This window comes from Gavialis gangeticus, unplaced genomic scaffold, assembly GCF_001723915.1.
Source record: "Gavialis gangeticus isolate Ggan-Ray unplaced genomic scaffold, GavGan_comp1, whole genome shotgun sequence".
NCBI lineage: Eukaryota > Metazoa > Chordata > Crocodylia > Gavialidae > Gavialis > Gavialis gangeticus.
In genome coordinates, this window is record NW_017729031.1 from 53,373,535 (window position 1) to 53,385,472 (window position 11,938).

At 48.7% G+C, this 11,938-nt stretch overlaps 1 protein-coding gene across 1 annotated transcript in view; it reads left to right on the forward strand.

Moving 5' to 3' along the window:
- Window positions 1-11,938, forward strand: part of MYO3B (myosin IIIB) — a 281,014-nt gene that overhangs the window by 178,515 nt on the left and 90,561 nt on the right. The window contains exons 17-21 of the mRNA XM_019522847.1: window positions 920-1,046; window positions 1,191-1,401; window positions 7,475-7,622; window positions 7,889-8,042; window positions 10,696-10,784. Coding sequence (XP_019378392.1) covers window positions 920-1,046; window positions 1,191-1,401; window positions 7,475-7,622; window positions 7,889-8,042; window positions 10,696-10,784 — 729 coding nt within the window. The remainder of the gene's footprint in view (window positions 1-919; window positions 1,047-1,190; window positions 1,402-7,474; window positions 7,623-7,888; window positions 8,043-10,695; window positions 10,785-11,938) is intronic.

An 11,938-nucleotide genomic window follows, 5' to 3' on the forward strand; every position in this document is an offset into this window, starting at 1 on the left:
GCAGTGGTGCAGACCAGGCGCCAGGAGGTGCTGGAGCATGTCTCCCTGCTCAGCCGGAGTAGACAGCTTGGGCCAAGGCTAGCCCACCCATCCTGCAAGGGAAGGTTTGCAGGGAGGTGCAAAGCATGCTGGTGGACTGAGAGTTAACTTGTATCAGAAGGGGATCTGGGACAGAAGTTCAATACACCAGTACAACATAAATCAGTTAAGTCTGATCCTGGATCCATTCAGGTTTATCTTAAACCAGTTTCAGGCATTTTGAAAGAAGTTTATGTACACTGAACTTCTGTGCACAGAACACAATACAGATTTGAACTGGTTTCTGATCACTTCTACTGTTTTTTGTGTAATTTTTGTCCACAGCCTGGATGCCCCAATCACTAAGATGCATGCTGCCTTCTGTGGGAGGCTGACAGCCTGTCCTATCCCCCTTCCCAGCATGGGACAGGGCAAGTGTCAGTGATTGGACTCATTGACAGATTTCTGTGGGGGCTGAAGAAGTGAAGGCATAGCCTTCTAGTGCCCCCTGGCTGGAAAGCACATTTTGGGGGCAACATTGTAGTTCTCCATCCTGCAGGCTCTGAATATGTATATGCTTCCATAGAGCTCTAATTTTTGTAGCACTTCAAAGTGCTGAGGTACTTGTAACACTACAAATGAACATGTGTCCAAGATGACCTTTGTGCCAAAAATGGCCCGACCAAAATGAACCATTCAGTCCCATTCATGCTCCAGTTTCGCAGTCTTGTTTTCCATTTCAGTGGGAGTTTGCTGAAGCGTAACTGAGTAAATACTGAATTGGCAAACTAAGAAACTCAGAATGAACTACTTAACACCCTCCTCCACATGCATTCACTAAATTTGGGGGCCAAAGTAACTAACTGTCTCTCTTTGAGGTAGTTCTTGCTGTTATTTGTAGGAAGTGCATTCGGTGTACAGAATTCTGGCTGGGATCCTAAATACTGGAAATATTGAGTTTGCTGCCATTTCTTCTCAACACCAAACTGATAAAAGCGAAGTTCCAAACCCAGAAGCCTTAGATAATGGTAAATATATATATTTTTAACATTTTAATTCTATTAATGTGGATTATGTTAGAAAGAGTTTCTCACTCACTGTGCCGGATAGGCAGTGCTGGCAATCTTTACACTCTGGTTATATCCATATTTCTTGTTTCTCTTATCTTTCAGCTGCTGCACTGCTAAGTATTGGGTCAGAAGAACTTCAAGAAGCTCTAACTTCTCACTGTGTTGTAACACGAGGAGAGACTATTGTCCGAACAAACACTGTGGACAAAGCAGCTGATGTGAGAGATGCCATGTCTAAAGCACTTTACGGGCGACTCTTCAGCTGGATAGTAAATCGTATTAATACACTGCTACAGCCAGATAAAAACATATGGCAAGTTACACATCACTTAAGTATAAGCATTTACTCTGTGTGTATTTGATGTGATCATCCATTTTTTTATGCCTGTTTTTTAGGAGAATGCTGTGTTTATTTTGGTTAAGACCTTAAAATGGCTGTCATGCTGTGATCCGGAATTCCATTTCTGGGACATTAACCCCAACATTTTCAAAGAGCTGAGTGGATCTAGTTACTGAAGTCAATGGGTGTGTCTACTTGAAATGCTTAACTGTGCAGTAGCATAGTTTACTGCACAGTAAACATGTGCATCTACACATGTGCATGCTTACTTCCCAGTAAAAACACTTAATCATAAGTAAATTTTCTGCCTACAAATCCAGGTAGCAAATTTATATGTGATTAGTAACTGCGCAGTTACACATGTGTAGACATGACCTGGGAGCAAGTTTGCTCCTGGGTCAGCCCTGACACTAGGGGGCTGGTCTGAGACTAGCCCCAAGGGTCCAGACTGGGAGCCTCCCCTGCCCCAGGGCTGGGCTGCCTCTATGGCAGCCCCTGCCTCAGACTTTAAAAGCCTGCAGGTACTCAGAGCCCTGAGGCACACCAGCAGGGAGCCTGAGGCCCCTTCAAGCCCCTGTGTTCTCCTGGGCAGATCACAGGCCAGCTGCCCTAGCCTGCCTGCACCCCAGCAGCACTGCCTGGCACCACACTACTGTGCAGCTGCCAGGCCCATGCTGAACAGGCCTACAGGCTACTCCAGGCTGCTACTCCAGACTGCTACTCCAGGCTGCTTGTGACACTGTCAGGCAAGGCAGAGGTGCAGGTGTTTATGAAGGGCTGTCAGGCCAGATTTGGGAGTGTGGGCATGACCAGTCAGTACAGCAGTACTGCATAAATTTCAAGGCCTTGTGGGCACAGTCATGTTCCATCACGGACCACAGTCATCAGGCGGGAAGTACCCATAAGTCCATGCCCTTTATGCAGCCGATGGACATCTCCATGCCCCAGAACCCAGGCCACAGTTATGTTGTCTATATTAGCACAGGCAGCCAGCCCCCACCCTGGCCTGGCACCCCTTGGGTGTCCAACAGCCCATCCCACTTAGCTCCCCTGCTGCACCCTCCACCAGCAGCTTGGGGAACCCGTACCAGCACCTGCTCCAACAGCTCTGCAGGCCCAACCATGAGGCATGGCCAGCAACAATGTGACAAACAGTGCCATCTCCTTCCTGGGGGGGGCCCTGGACAGGCACCTGCCTCCCATGCCCTGACGTCTGAAGACAAGAGCCCAAAGCTACATGCCATCACCGACAGCTATGATCACATGGAGCTGCCAGCTATGCCAGCCCTGGCCACTTGGTAAGCCCTGCTCTGAGGGAAGGGCCTTCCCCTCCCCTGCCCCTGCTCCCAGCCCTTTCCCCTGCCCCTCCTCCCTGCCTGGCCAGACTGCACTCCCCTGACACCATGTTCCCCCACCTCAGCATGCAGGGAGGTGACAGACAGTGCCAAACTTTATTGAGCAGCCCATGCCCCTGCAGCTAGGTGGGCACAGGCCTCTCACACACTGAGGAACACGTAAATGCTGGTGATGATGCTCTCCTCAGCTATGGGGGCCAGGGATGTATAGCACAGCCACACATAGGCCTCTAGGCAGCAGCAGAAGTTGCAGGGCAGCTCAGACTTGCCCCTTGCACCATCATAGCTCAGGGTTCTGTACCACATGTGTAGGTGTACCTGAGGCAACATGGCCATCAGCAGCAGCAAGGCATAGTGGGTTGGGCACTCCTGAGTCCACACAAACAGCTTCTCATGAACTGCCTGAGGCATGCACAGGAGGGGCATGCTCAAAGTGCAGTGGTGGCTTGGGTTGGGTCTGGCTCTGAGGCATCTCCCTGGAGAAGAACCCTGTGCGGAGGGTTGGGGCATGGGCAGCTCTTCATCCCAGTCACCCTGGAGCCCCGTGCCCCCCTGAGCTTGGACATCATGGGCTGGGTGGCAGCGCAGCAGAGTGGTTGGCTTGTAGGGGGTGATAGTGGGGTCTGGTGTCAGGAAGTGCTGCCAGGAGCCTAGCCTATCCTACTTTGGGAAGAGGCAGGTGAGGGAGGCTGCCCACAGCCAGCACCCAGCAGCCCACTGGTCCCAGGGGAGAAAGAGGAAATGGGGAGCTCAGCCAGCAGCTGCCTGGGCCCAGGCCTGCCAGGCTGACTTACCATGGCCCCTGATCACCTGTGCATGCCTGATGCCTGATCTGAGGCTGGGCACTGCATGACCCTGGCACAGAGCATCTAATCTCTGAAATGTTGCAAACTCTCACAAACAGCTTCTTTCTCATGCCTCTATAGGACCTGAAGCTGCATGCGGGGGACAGGCCACCCTTGGCAGCTGGGATGTGGCCTCAGGGTCACTACCACACACAGCCAGGGTTCTGCAGATACTTTGCCTCTGCCAGAGGATAACTCTAGACAGGACCCTCCTCCTGGACTGCTTGGCCATGGCATCAGAGGACTGGCTAGGGGATGCTTAGGCCTGGCAGACAGAGGACGTGGCTTTCCAGGACAGGTGGCAGGTGGAGGATACTGCCTATGAAGAGGCGCAGGACCAGTACAGGACTGGGAAGACCAGGAGTTCCAGGCATAGCTTCTGGCAGTGCAGGCCCCAGACAATGACTGCCAAGTGCTGGACACCCCAATGCTAGCCCCACCTGCCCCCTGGCAGCCATGCATCGCCCAGCAGCAAACCCCTACCTGGGCCTGGGAGGAGGTCCTGCACTGCTTTCAGCAGCCAGGAGACCCTGGCCTGGCCCCTGCCCCTGGTCCAGTGCCACCCAGCAAACCACTCATGCCAGGGGAGCACCAACTGCCATCACCATGGACAAGCCCCCAGCCTGCTGCACTCACCACTGTGTGTGCACCCATGGGGGAGTGGCCAGAAGCTAGGGTGCTGGCTGCCTGTCCCTGGGCTCTGCCCTCTAGTTGCCCCCACCCCACAGCCCCCTACTTTAGGACAGCACACAAAGGACACACAGTTTTCATGGGGAAGAAGGTTTATAGTATTGGTGGGCGGGGTAAGTAGTGGAGGGGCTCTGATTGTTGGGAAGAGAGGGGGGCTTTGTTTCTTATGGTAGGAGGGGGGGCTCTGGTTGATGTGAAGAGAATAAAACTTGTTTTTCTGAGATCTGCCTGCAGTGAGCATAGTGCTTGGAGTGCTGGGGGGGAGGGGTCTGTGGGTGGCAGTCATGTGGTCTAGAGCAGGCTGTGTTGGAGGAAGTGGTTGACCAGTGCCTCCTACATCTGGTGCCCTGGCCCCTGCTAGCAAGTCCATGGCTCTCCTGGCTCTTTGGAGGGGGGGACCACTGCTGCTGTTGTCACCACAGGTGATGCTCCTGCTGCCAGGTGTCCTCTGCACACCACATCTCCTCTGCCCAGGCCTCATGGATATTATGCAGCATGCAGGCTGCAATGATGACCTGGAGGAGGTTGTCCTCAGTGAACTCGAGGCGGGCAGTGAGGGTGTGCCAGTGTTGCATGAGGTAGCTGAAGGTGCATTCCACCAGGGCATGGATCTGGCCCAGACAATAGTTGCACTGGGCGTGGCAGGAGTCCAGATGGCTGGGTAGGGCCGTGTGAGCCAGGGCAGGAGTGGGTAGGTGGAGTCCCCAGTGAGTAGGGGCAGGACCACCACAGTGCCCAGCTGCAGGTCCATCATACCTGCTGTGAAGTGCCCACCTTCCACCAGGCTTGGCAGGCCAGAGTTCAGGAAGATGCAGGCATCATAGGCACTGCCTGCCCAACCAGCACTCATGTGTGGAAAGGCACCTCAATGGTCCTTGATGGCCTGGAGCACCATGGAGTGAAAGCTCCTCCAGCTGTAGTAGGGGTGGTCTCTGGTAGGTAGTGAGACAGGCAGGTGATGGGGTTGTGGGTCCCATCCAGGGCCCTGACCCACTGGGGGAATCCCAGGGCACGGAACTCCACCACCCCCACTAGGGGTTATGCACACGGAGCACGGTGTCCCCCAGCATGTCCTAGATGGCCCCTCACACCTCTAGAACAGTCTCCCTAGTGGTGGCCTGGCCCACTCCAAACAGGTGCCTGACATACTGCAGACTGGCAGGCATGGCCAGCTTGAGCAGAGTGAGGGCCAAGTGGATGTTTGCAGGGAGAGGTGGCCTCATGTTGGTGTGCTGCCACTACAGGTGGGGCTGGAGCTGCTCCAGGAGTTCCTGGAAGATGGCCCGGGTCATCCTGGAGGCCTCTAGCCACTGCTTATCATCCCAGGTGTGCTGGATGACATGCCACCACCAGTCCTGACTGGCCCGGCAGGCCCAGAGGCAGCAGAGCTGGAGGCCCAGGAGGGTAATTGTGGCCCTGGTGGTAGGAGGGTGATTGTGGCCCTGGAGCCCATCATCAGCATCCCTGCCAGGGTCCATCCAGGCAGATGGGTTGGAGGTGGCAGGTGCACAGTGGTGGCCCTGGGATGGAGCATGGCAGGCAGGCAGGCAATTGCTGCATGTGAGGGAGCCAGGAGGGGTGAAAAGGCTGTGGACCAGGTGGTAATCAGCACGGCGGGCCAGTAGGGGCAGTGTAGCAGCCAGCAGGAGCATGGGGCTTTGGTCATTGCTGCCAGGGGCAGGGGCTGGAGCAGCCATGGTGAGGAGAGTGCTGCCACATGCTGTCGCTGCAGTGGACATGCTCCTCCTGGTCGGGGAAGTAGCTGGTCAGAGAGCAGGAGCAGGGCTGGCTTTTGAAGAAGGCTGCTGGCTGCTAGCAGCTGCAGCTGGAGCCTGAAGCCTATTGCAGGGCTGCTGCTCCCACTTCCCTGCAAGTATACACGCGTGTACCCATTTACTCATGAGTAATTTACTCATGGTAAACTGATGCAACATCGAAAGACATGTAGATGTGCTCAAAGAAAATTGCTTAGTTAAAATCCTATGCAAGTCTTTGAATAGGTACTAGATATGGGATAAGCAGGAAAATTGTACCAGAGGCTTGTAAATAACTAATTAGAATAGGCTGGGTTCAATAAATATTTAAGTATAGTTTATGTGGGCCTTCCAGTTCTCAAGTAGTATTAAAGTAGTGATAAATACAGATATCAAATGGTTACAGCAACTTAATGAATCAATTTTATATTCCAATTCAAGCTGCTAAAATTGACTATAAGGACATTTAATTATGAAAACTTAAGTACTAATAGATGTTATGGAGATGATTACACTGTGCCACATTCTCAGAACCTGTTTCAGATGCTTTGCACTTTTCAAGAGCAGCAAGGTATGTTGAGGCCTAAAAGAAACTTCAGGGTGATATAAAGCTGGTATAGTTGGTTCTCTTGCCTGCAAACCTTACCCCACCATATAAGAGAGTATGTTGGAGGACAGGAAGGTCTGGATGGGCTGCCTGTGAAGCAGTCTTTATGGGACAGCTTCTGCTGCTATAATAGAGGAGCCTTTAGGCAACTCTAAGTTATGCTGGTGCTGTTTTCTTCTCCAGTGCTCCCAAAATGGGATGAGTGGGAAGGAATCTGAGAACTGTCTTTACTCCAACTTCTCTTATTTGCACTGAACATGAAATCAGCATAGCTGAGGATTCAGATTGTAGTCTGAATCCACTTCTCTATGTTCGGTGGGGCTAAAGTAAGGGGAAATAAAGGAATCACAGTTCCTATTTTATTAATGGCAAAGGAGGTGCTTCTGAGTAGTAGCATGTCTCTTCTTCTTCTCCACATCATGACAAAACTCATGGAATGCAAGAGTCTTAGGGTTAAAAACTCTGGTAATGACTGTGAACAAGTTCTGTCTCTCTTTGATTAAATTATTTATGGTATCTAATCTTTATTGCAGTAGTATAACTAGAGGTGTACAGCTGGGATGCCAGCCCCAAGTGCCCCCTCATAGGAGGCACAAGAGCAGCAGTTACACCTGCCTGGCCACCGCAGCTGCGACCAGCCTGGCTGCTGCAACCACAGCTGCCACCACCCTGGCTGTCATCACCAAGGAGGGCACAGAACCACCTTGTTATATCACTATTTTATTGCCAAGTTTATTTTGATTTTTCCTGTTTTTTCTTTCTCCTTGATGGATTTTGTGTACCTTTTCCACATAGCAATGCTGACAGTGGAATGAATGTTGGGATACTAGATATCTTTGGATTTGAGAACTTCACAAGAAATTCCTTTGAACAACTGTGCATAAACATTGCTAATGAACAAATCCAGTTTTATTTCAATCAACACATCTTTGCACTTGAACAGGTAATTTAACTTTATAAAGGGAGTGATTTAATTCAGCAACAATGACTTGTAGAATGAATCAGGAGTATTTTGTAAAGCACACATGCCCACATATTTAATGCATTGTGGCCAAAAAAAGACCATATTAAGATTTTACTTCCCCATTGTTACCATGAGCTTTGTAGGTAGGTAAATATTGTTGGGGCTTAAGGATGTAAGAGAAACTTTGTGCCAAAAGTGACCAGATAATATTTAGTTTGGTATTAACACTGTTTACAACTTTGTAGATGGAATATCAGAATGAGGGGATTGATGCTACTACAGTGGTATATGAAGACAATCGCCCACTTTTAGATATGTTCCTCCAAAAACCAATGGGACTGCTGTCTCTACTTGATGAAGAAAGTCGATTTCCCCAGGCAACAGATCTGACTTTAGTTGGTATGAGCACGCAAGAAAACTTAAAGAATGACTGATATCCCTGTGGCATTTTTCTTGGAATATTAAATGTCTATCTGCTATCTTTATATTGCATCACTCACTTCCTAGTATGTTTTTCCAGCTTCCCAGGTGTTTTATACTGCTAATGTTATCTTATAGTTTAAAATAGGGGTGTAAAAGATATAGACCATGGAGCCCTATCATCCATCCCATGGTGCTGCCGGTGAGTCTGAGTGGACTCAACTGCTGCATGCAGTCTGCACTGGTTTGGCCTTGCACGCAACACACAGGGCCTGGGCTAGCATGTGCAAATTCTGGTGCATGGGGCCAGGGCTGGTACATGGAGCCAATCCAGGACACACACTGCATGTGGCACATGGGACCAGTCTAGGGAGTGCTGTATGCCATGCCTGCACTAGACAGGTCCCGTACCCTAGATCTGGTATGTGGAGCTGGTCTGTGGGCCCAATCCAGCCTATGGTATAGACCAGGGGTAGGCAATGTTTTTTGGCCGGAGTGCCGAAAAACACCACAATGCTTACCTTGCCGGAGTGCCAGCATGCCAGAAAAACAAAGTGAGGGCAGGAGGTACATGGCAGGATGCCCTGCATGTGCCCCTTGCCCCCCATCCAAAGCCCCTGCCCCCCAGCCCTGCTGCCCTTTGCCCCCCCAGCCTGGGCTCTGTGGCTGGCAGCAGCTACCCAGAGCCGGGGCTGGCTGAAGCTGGGAGGCTCCAAACAGCTGCGCTGGGCTCTGGAGCCCTGGCATCAGCTCCGTACAGACGCATCCACCTGTGCATCTGAGTGGGTGGTGGGGGAGAGGCCTGAGGCAGCGCAAGCCCAGTCTCTTCCCCGCTGCCAGCACTGAGCTGGTGACTGGGGTCCGGAACCCGGCGCAGCTGTTTGTAGCTCTCAATGTAGAGCTTACTACTTTCTAAAACCTTCAAATAATTTATCCTCATGATGTTCCTGGAGGTTGGCATTTTGAGTATTCTTATCCCCATGTAATAGGCAGAGAAGCAACAGCAGCAGCACAGAAGAGTGACATGTCTAAGGCTAGACAGTAAGTTAACAGCAGCAGTGAGAAAAGCATCCAGGTCTTCCTGCCCCTAGTCTCATACTTACCCTATTAGACAACACTGTCTCACCACAGATTACCTCATCATAAACAGAAAGTGTGTTACTTACATTGTGCCATCTGGCTGAATATTTCTTTACTTTGATGCATGTTTTATGGACATTGTAATAAAAGATATCTTCATTTTTAAAACATGAAGCATATTACATGCTGTTAAAATATCATCCTAATGCTGAATGCTCCCCTTTGACCTGCAAGCCAGAATTCCCATTCCTATTGATGTGCTGAATGTTGGATTTATAACAGACAAGTATGGTGTGAATCAGAAAGGAGAATTTTGCTATTTAAAATAGCAGCTGTATTTAAGCTCTCCAAATGTATTCATAAAATTTTCACTTCTGGAAAGCTGAGTTCAAACTTGAATTTAAGTCCAAGATGACTGATATGATTTCATTCCAACCTTCTGTCATATACTGAAGCTGGGAACCTGCCTGTGAGTCTTATAAATCAGCCTGTATTAAATATTGAGCTTATACTTTCACAGGCAACCCCCTTGCTTCTGGCTGATGAGTTTTATTACTGATGTCTCGAAAGCAGAGTGATCTAGGGCTGGTGAAAGCAAGCTGGGACTCTTTGCCTCTTCCAGGTGCCGGATTGTAACAAACTCTAAATAAATCTCCAAGCCTATTTATCTTAAAATAATATTCACAGGTAATGACTGACAGGGAGGAAGAGTAGTATGGAACAAAAGATTAATAGATTTTAAGTGCAGAAGTGACCATTATGATAATCTAATCTGATTTCAAATTATAGGCCATCGAATTTTAACCAAGTTATTCCTGTCTCAAGGCCATAATTGTTGCTTGAGATAAACAGATACAAATTTGATTACAAAATATTTTGGGGTTATCTCACAGGGCACAAAAAGCCTTTTCCTTATCCAGCTTCATGCTTTTTATTAGTTGTATCTCTTTCTGTGAACTCAGTGTGTTGTGGTCATATACTTCATAGGGCATTTGTGCCACAATAACCAGAAGGCCCCCAAGGCTTTTTGTCTGTAGAAGTACAAATGCAGCATAAAGACCTTCATGTGTACTTAAAACAAGATACACAAGAGTAAGTGAAAAGAGTGGAAAGGAATAGGAAGAAGATGAGGAAAGCAGGCATTTACATAAGCCAGATATGTGCATAGTTTTGCATTGCTTAAATAAAAAAAAAGATGTAAACAAATAAATGAAGAGACTTGACAAGTGCTTGCTAGCCACTCTCATTTGATAGTTTCATATAGGCATGACAATAGAAGTACTGTTAAGAAATTTGAAGGATAGGTTTTAATGGGCTGGTATGGGAATGCTGCTCCAATCATAAGCAGCGGCTTGGAAGAAAGAACAAAATAAAAGTGACAAACAGGCAAGACCAAGGCTGATGTCACTGATGGGCAATGCAATTAACTTACAAGTTATTTTATCTTGATTCTGATATTTTGGGTCAATAAAGCTGCCCCTAACAGGGTAGAGATTTCTGCTTTAAATTGCTTTGGTTCATTACTAACAATGTTATCTTTTTCAATGGCTAGATAAATTTGAAGATAATTTAAGATACAAATACTTTTGGAAGCCCAAAGGAGTGGAGCTGTGTTTTGGCATCCAGCACTATGCTGGAAAGGTAAATTTTTTATGATCTTTATTGAATTTGAATGTAATAAGTAGTATAATCGCTAGCTGTTCTATCCAGAGTTGTTTATCTTGCTTGTAGATTTTTCTTACTTTTTAATGGATTAAATAATATTATTAAAGAAACCGTAGAACCTATGATTAAATCTACACTGCAAAGTTTCCAAAGTTACAAATTCTTCTTAAAATTCTTCTGGGCATGGCAGCTCCCTTTTCCCCACCTGAAATGCAGCTCTATCCTGGACAATATTTAGATGGGATTACTGCTGTAGATATAGCATACATCTATAAGAGATGTTTACTGCAGAGCTGCCTGATTAGCTCCACAGTAGAGTCTCAAAGTCTATGTGTGCAGCCCTATTAGGCCACAGGAAACTAATTAGCTCTGTCTCAGGTTAGCACGTGTAAATACTGTCCTGTAGGGCTGTGCAAAACACCATTGTTTTGTTTCAACATCCATTTTGAAGGGACAGTGTTTTGTTTTGTCATTTCATTTCATTTCAAGAAATGAAATGTCCCATTTCATTTTGTTGAAACTGTTTCGCTGTTTCAACTTGTTTCAGCATTTCACCCATAGGCTATAATGGGGAATCATGAAAATCATGACAACTTTGTCATTTGTTGCCTGATTCACGTGCAAATTGCTGGGATCCTAGCCCCTTCTGAGGGCATGAAGCCTGCCAAATTTCAAGGAGACAGGTGCAGAGGTTTTGCAGAGGCTGTACCTCAAACTCTTGAAAGCAAAATTTGCCAGCAGTGGCAGCCTCTTGTCATCCGACACGCAGATCTGGGGGTTTGCACCCCCAGGAGGGCTGTGGGGCTGTGCTGGACTCCTCCCAAGAGTGTGGGCTCATGGATCTATGCTGGATGACAGGAGGCTGCCGCCGCTGCCTGTGGGCAGTGGCAACATCTGACCCAGGCAGCAACAGCACCACCCCCTTATCTGTCTCATCCAGTGTGCAGATCCAGGGGTGTGGGTCCCCAGTTTGTGCCAAATGACAGGTTGGACCTGGTGCTGGCCACAGGTGACGACCTGGTGAGGGGGCTGCGGGTGCTCGACCAGCTGGGCGACAGTGATCATCGCCTGCTGGAATTCACCATCCAGTGCAAGATGGCAAAGGCCTACAGCAAGGCAGCAGCCTAGAT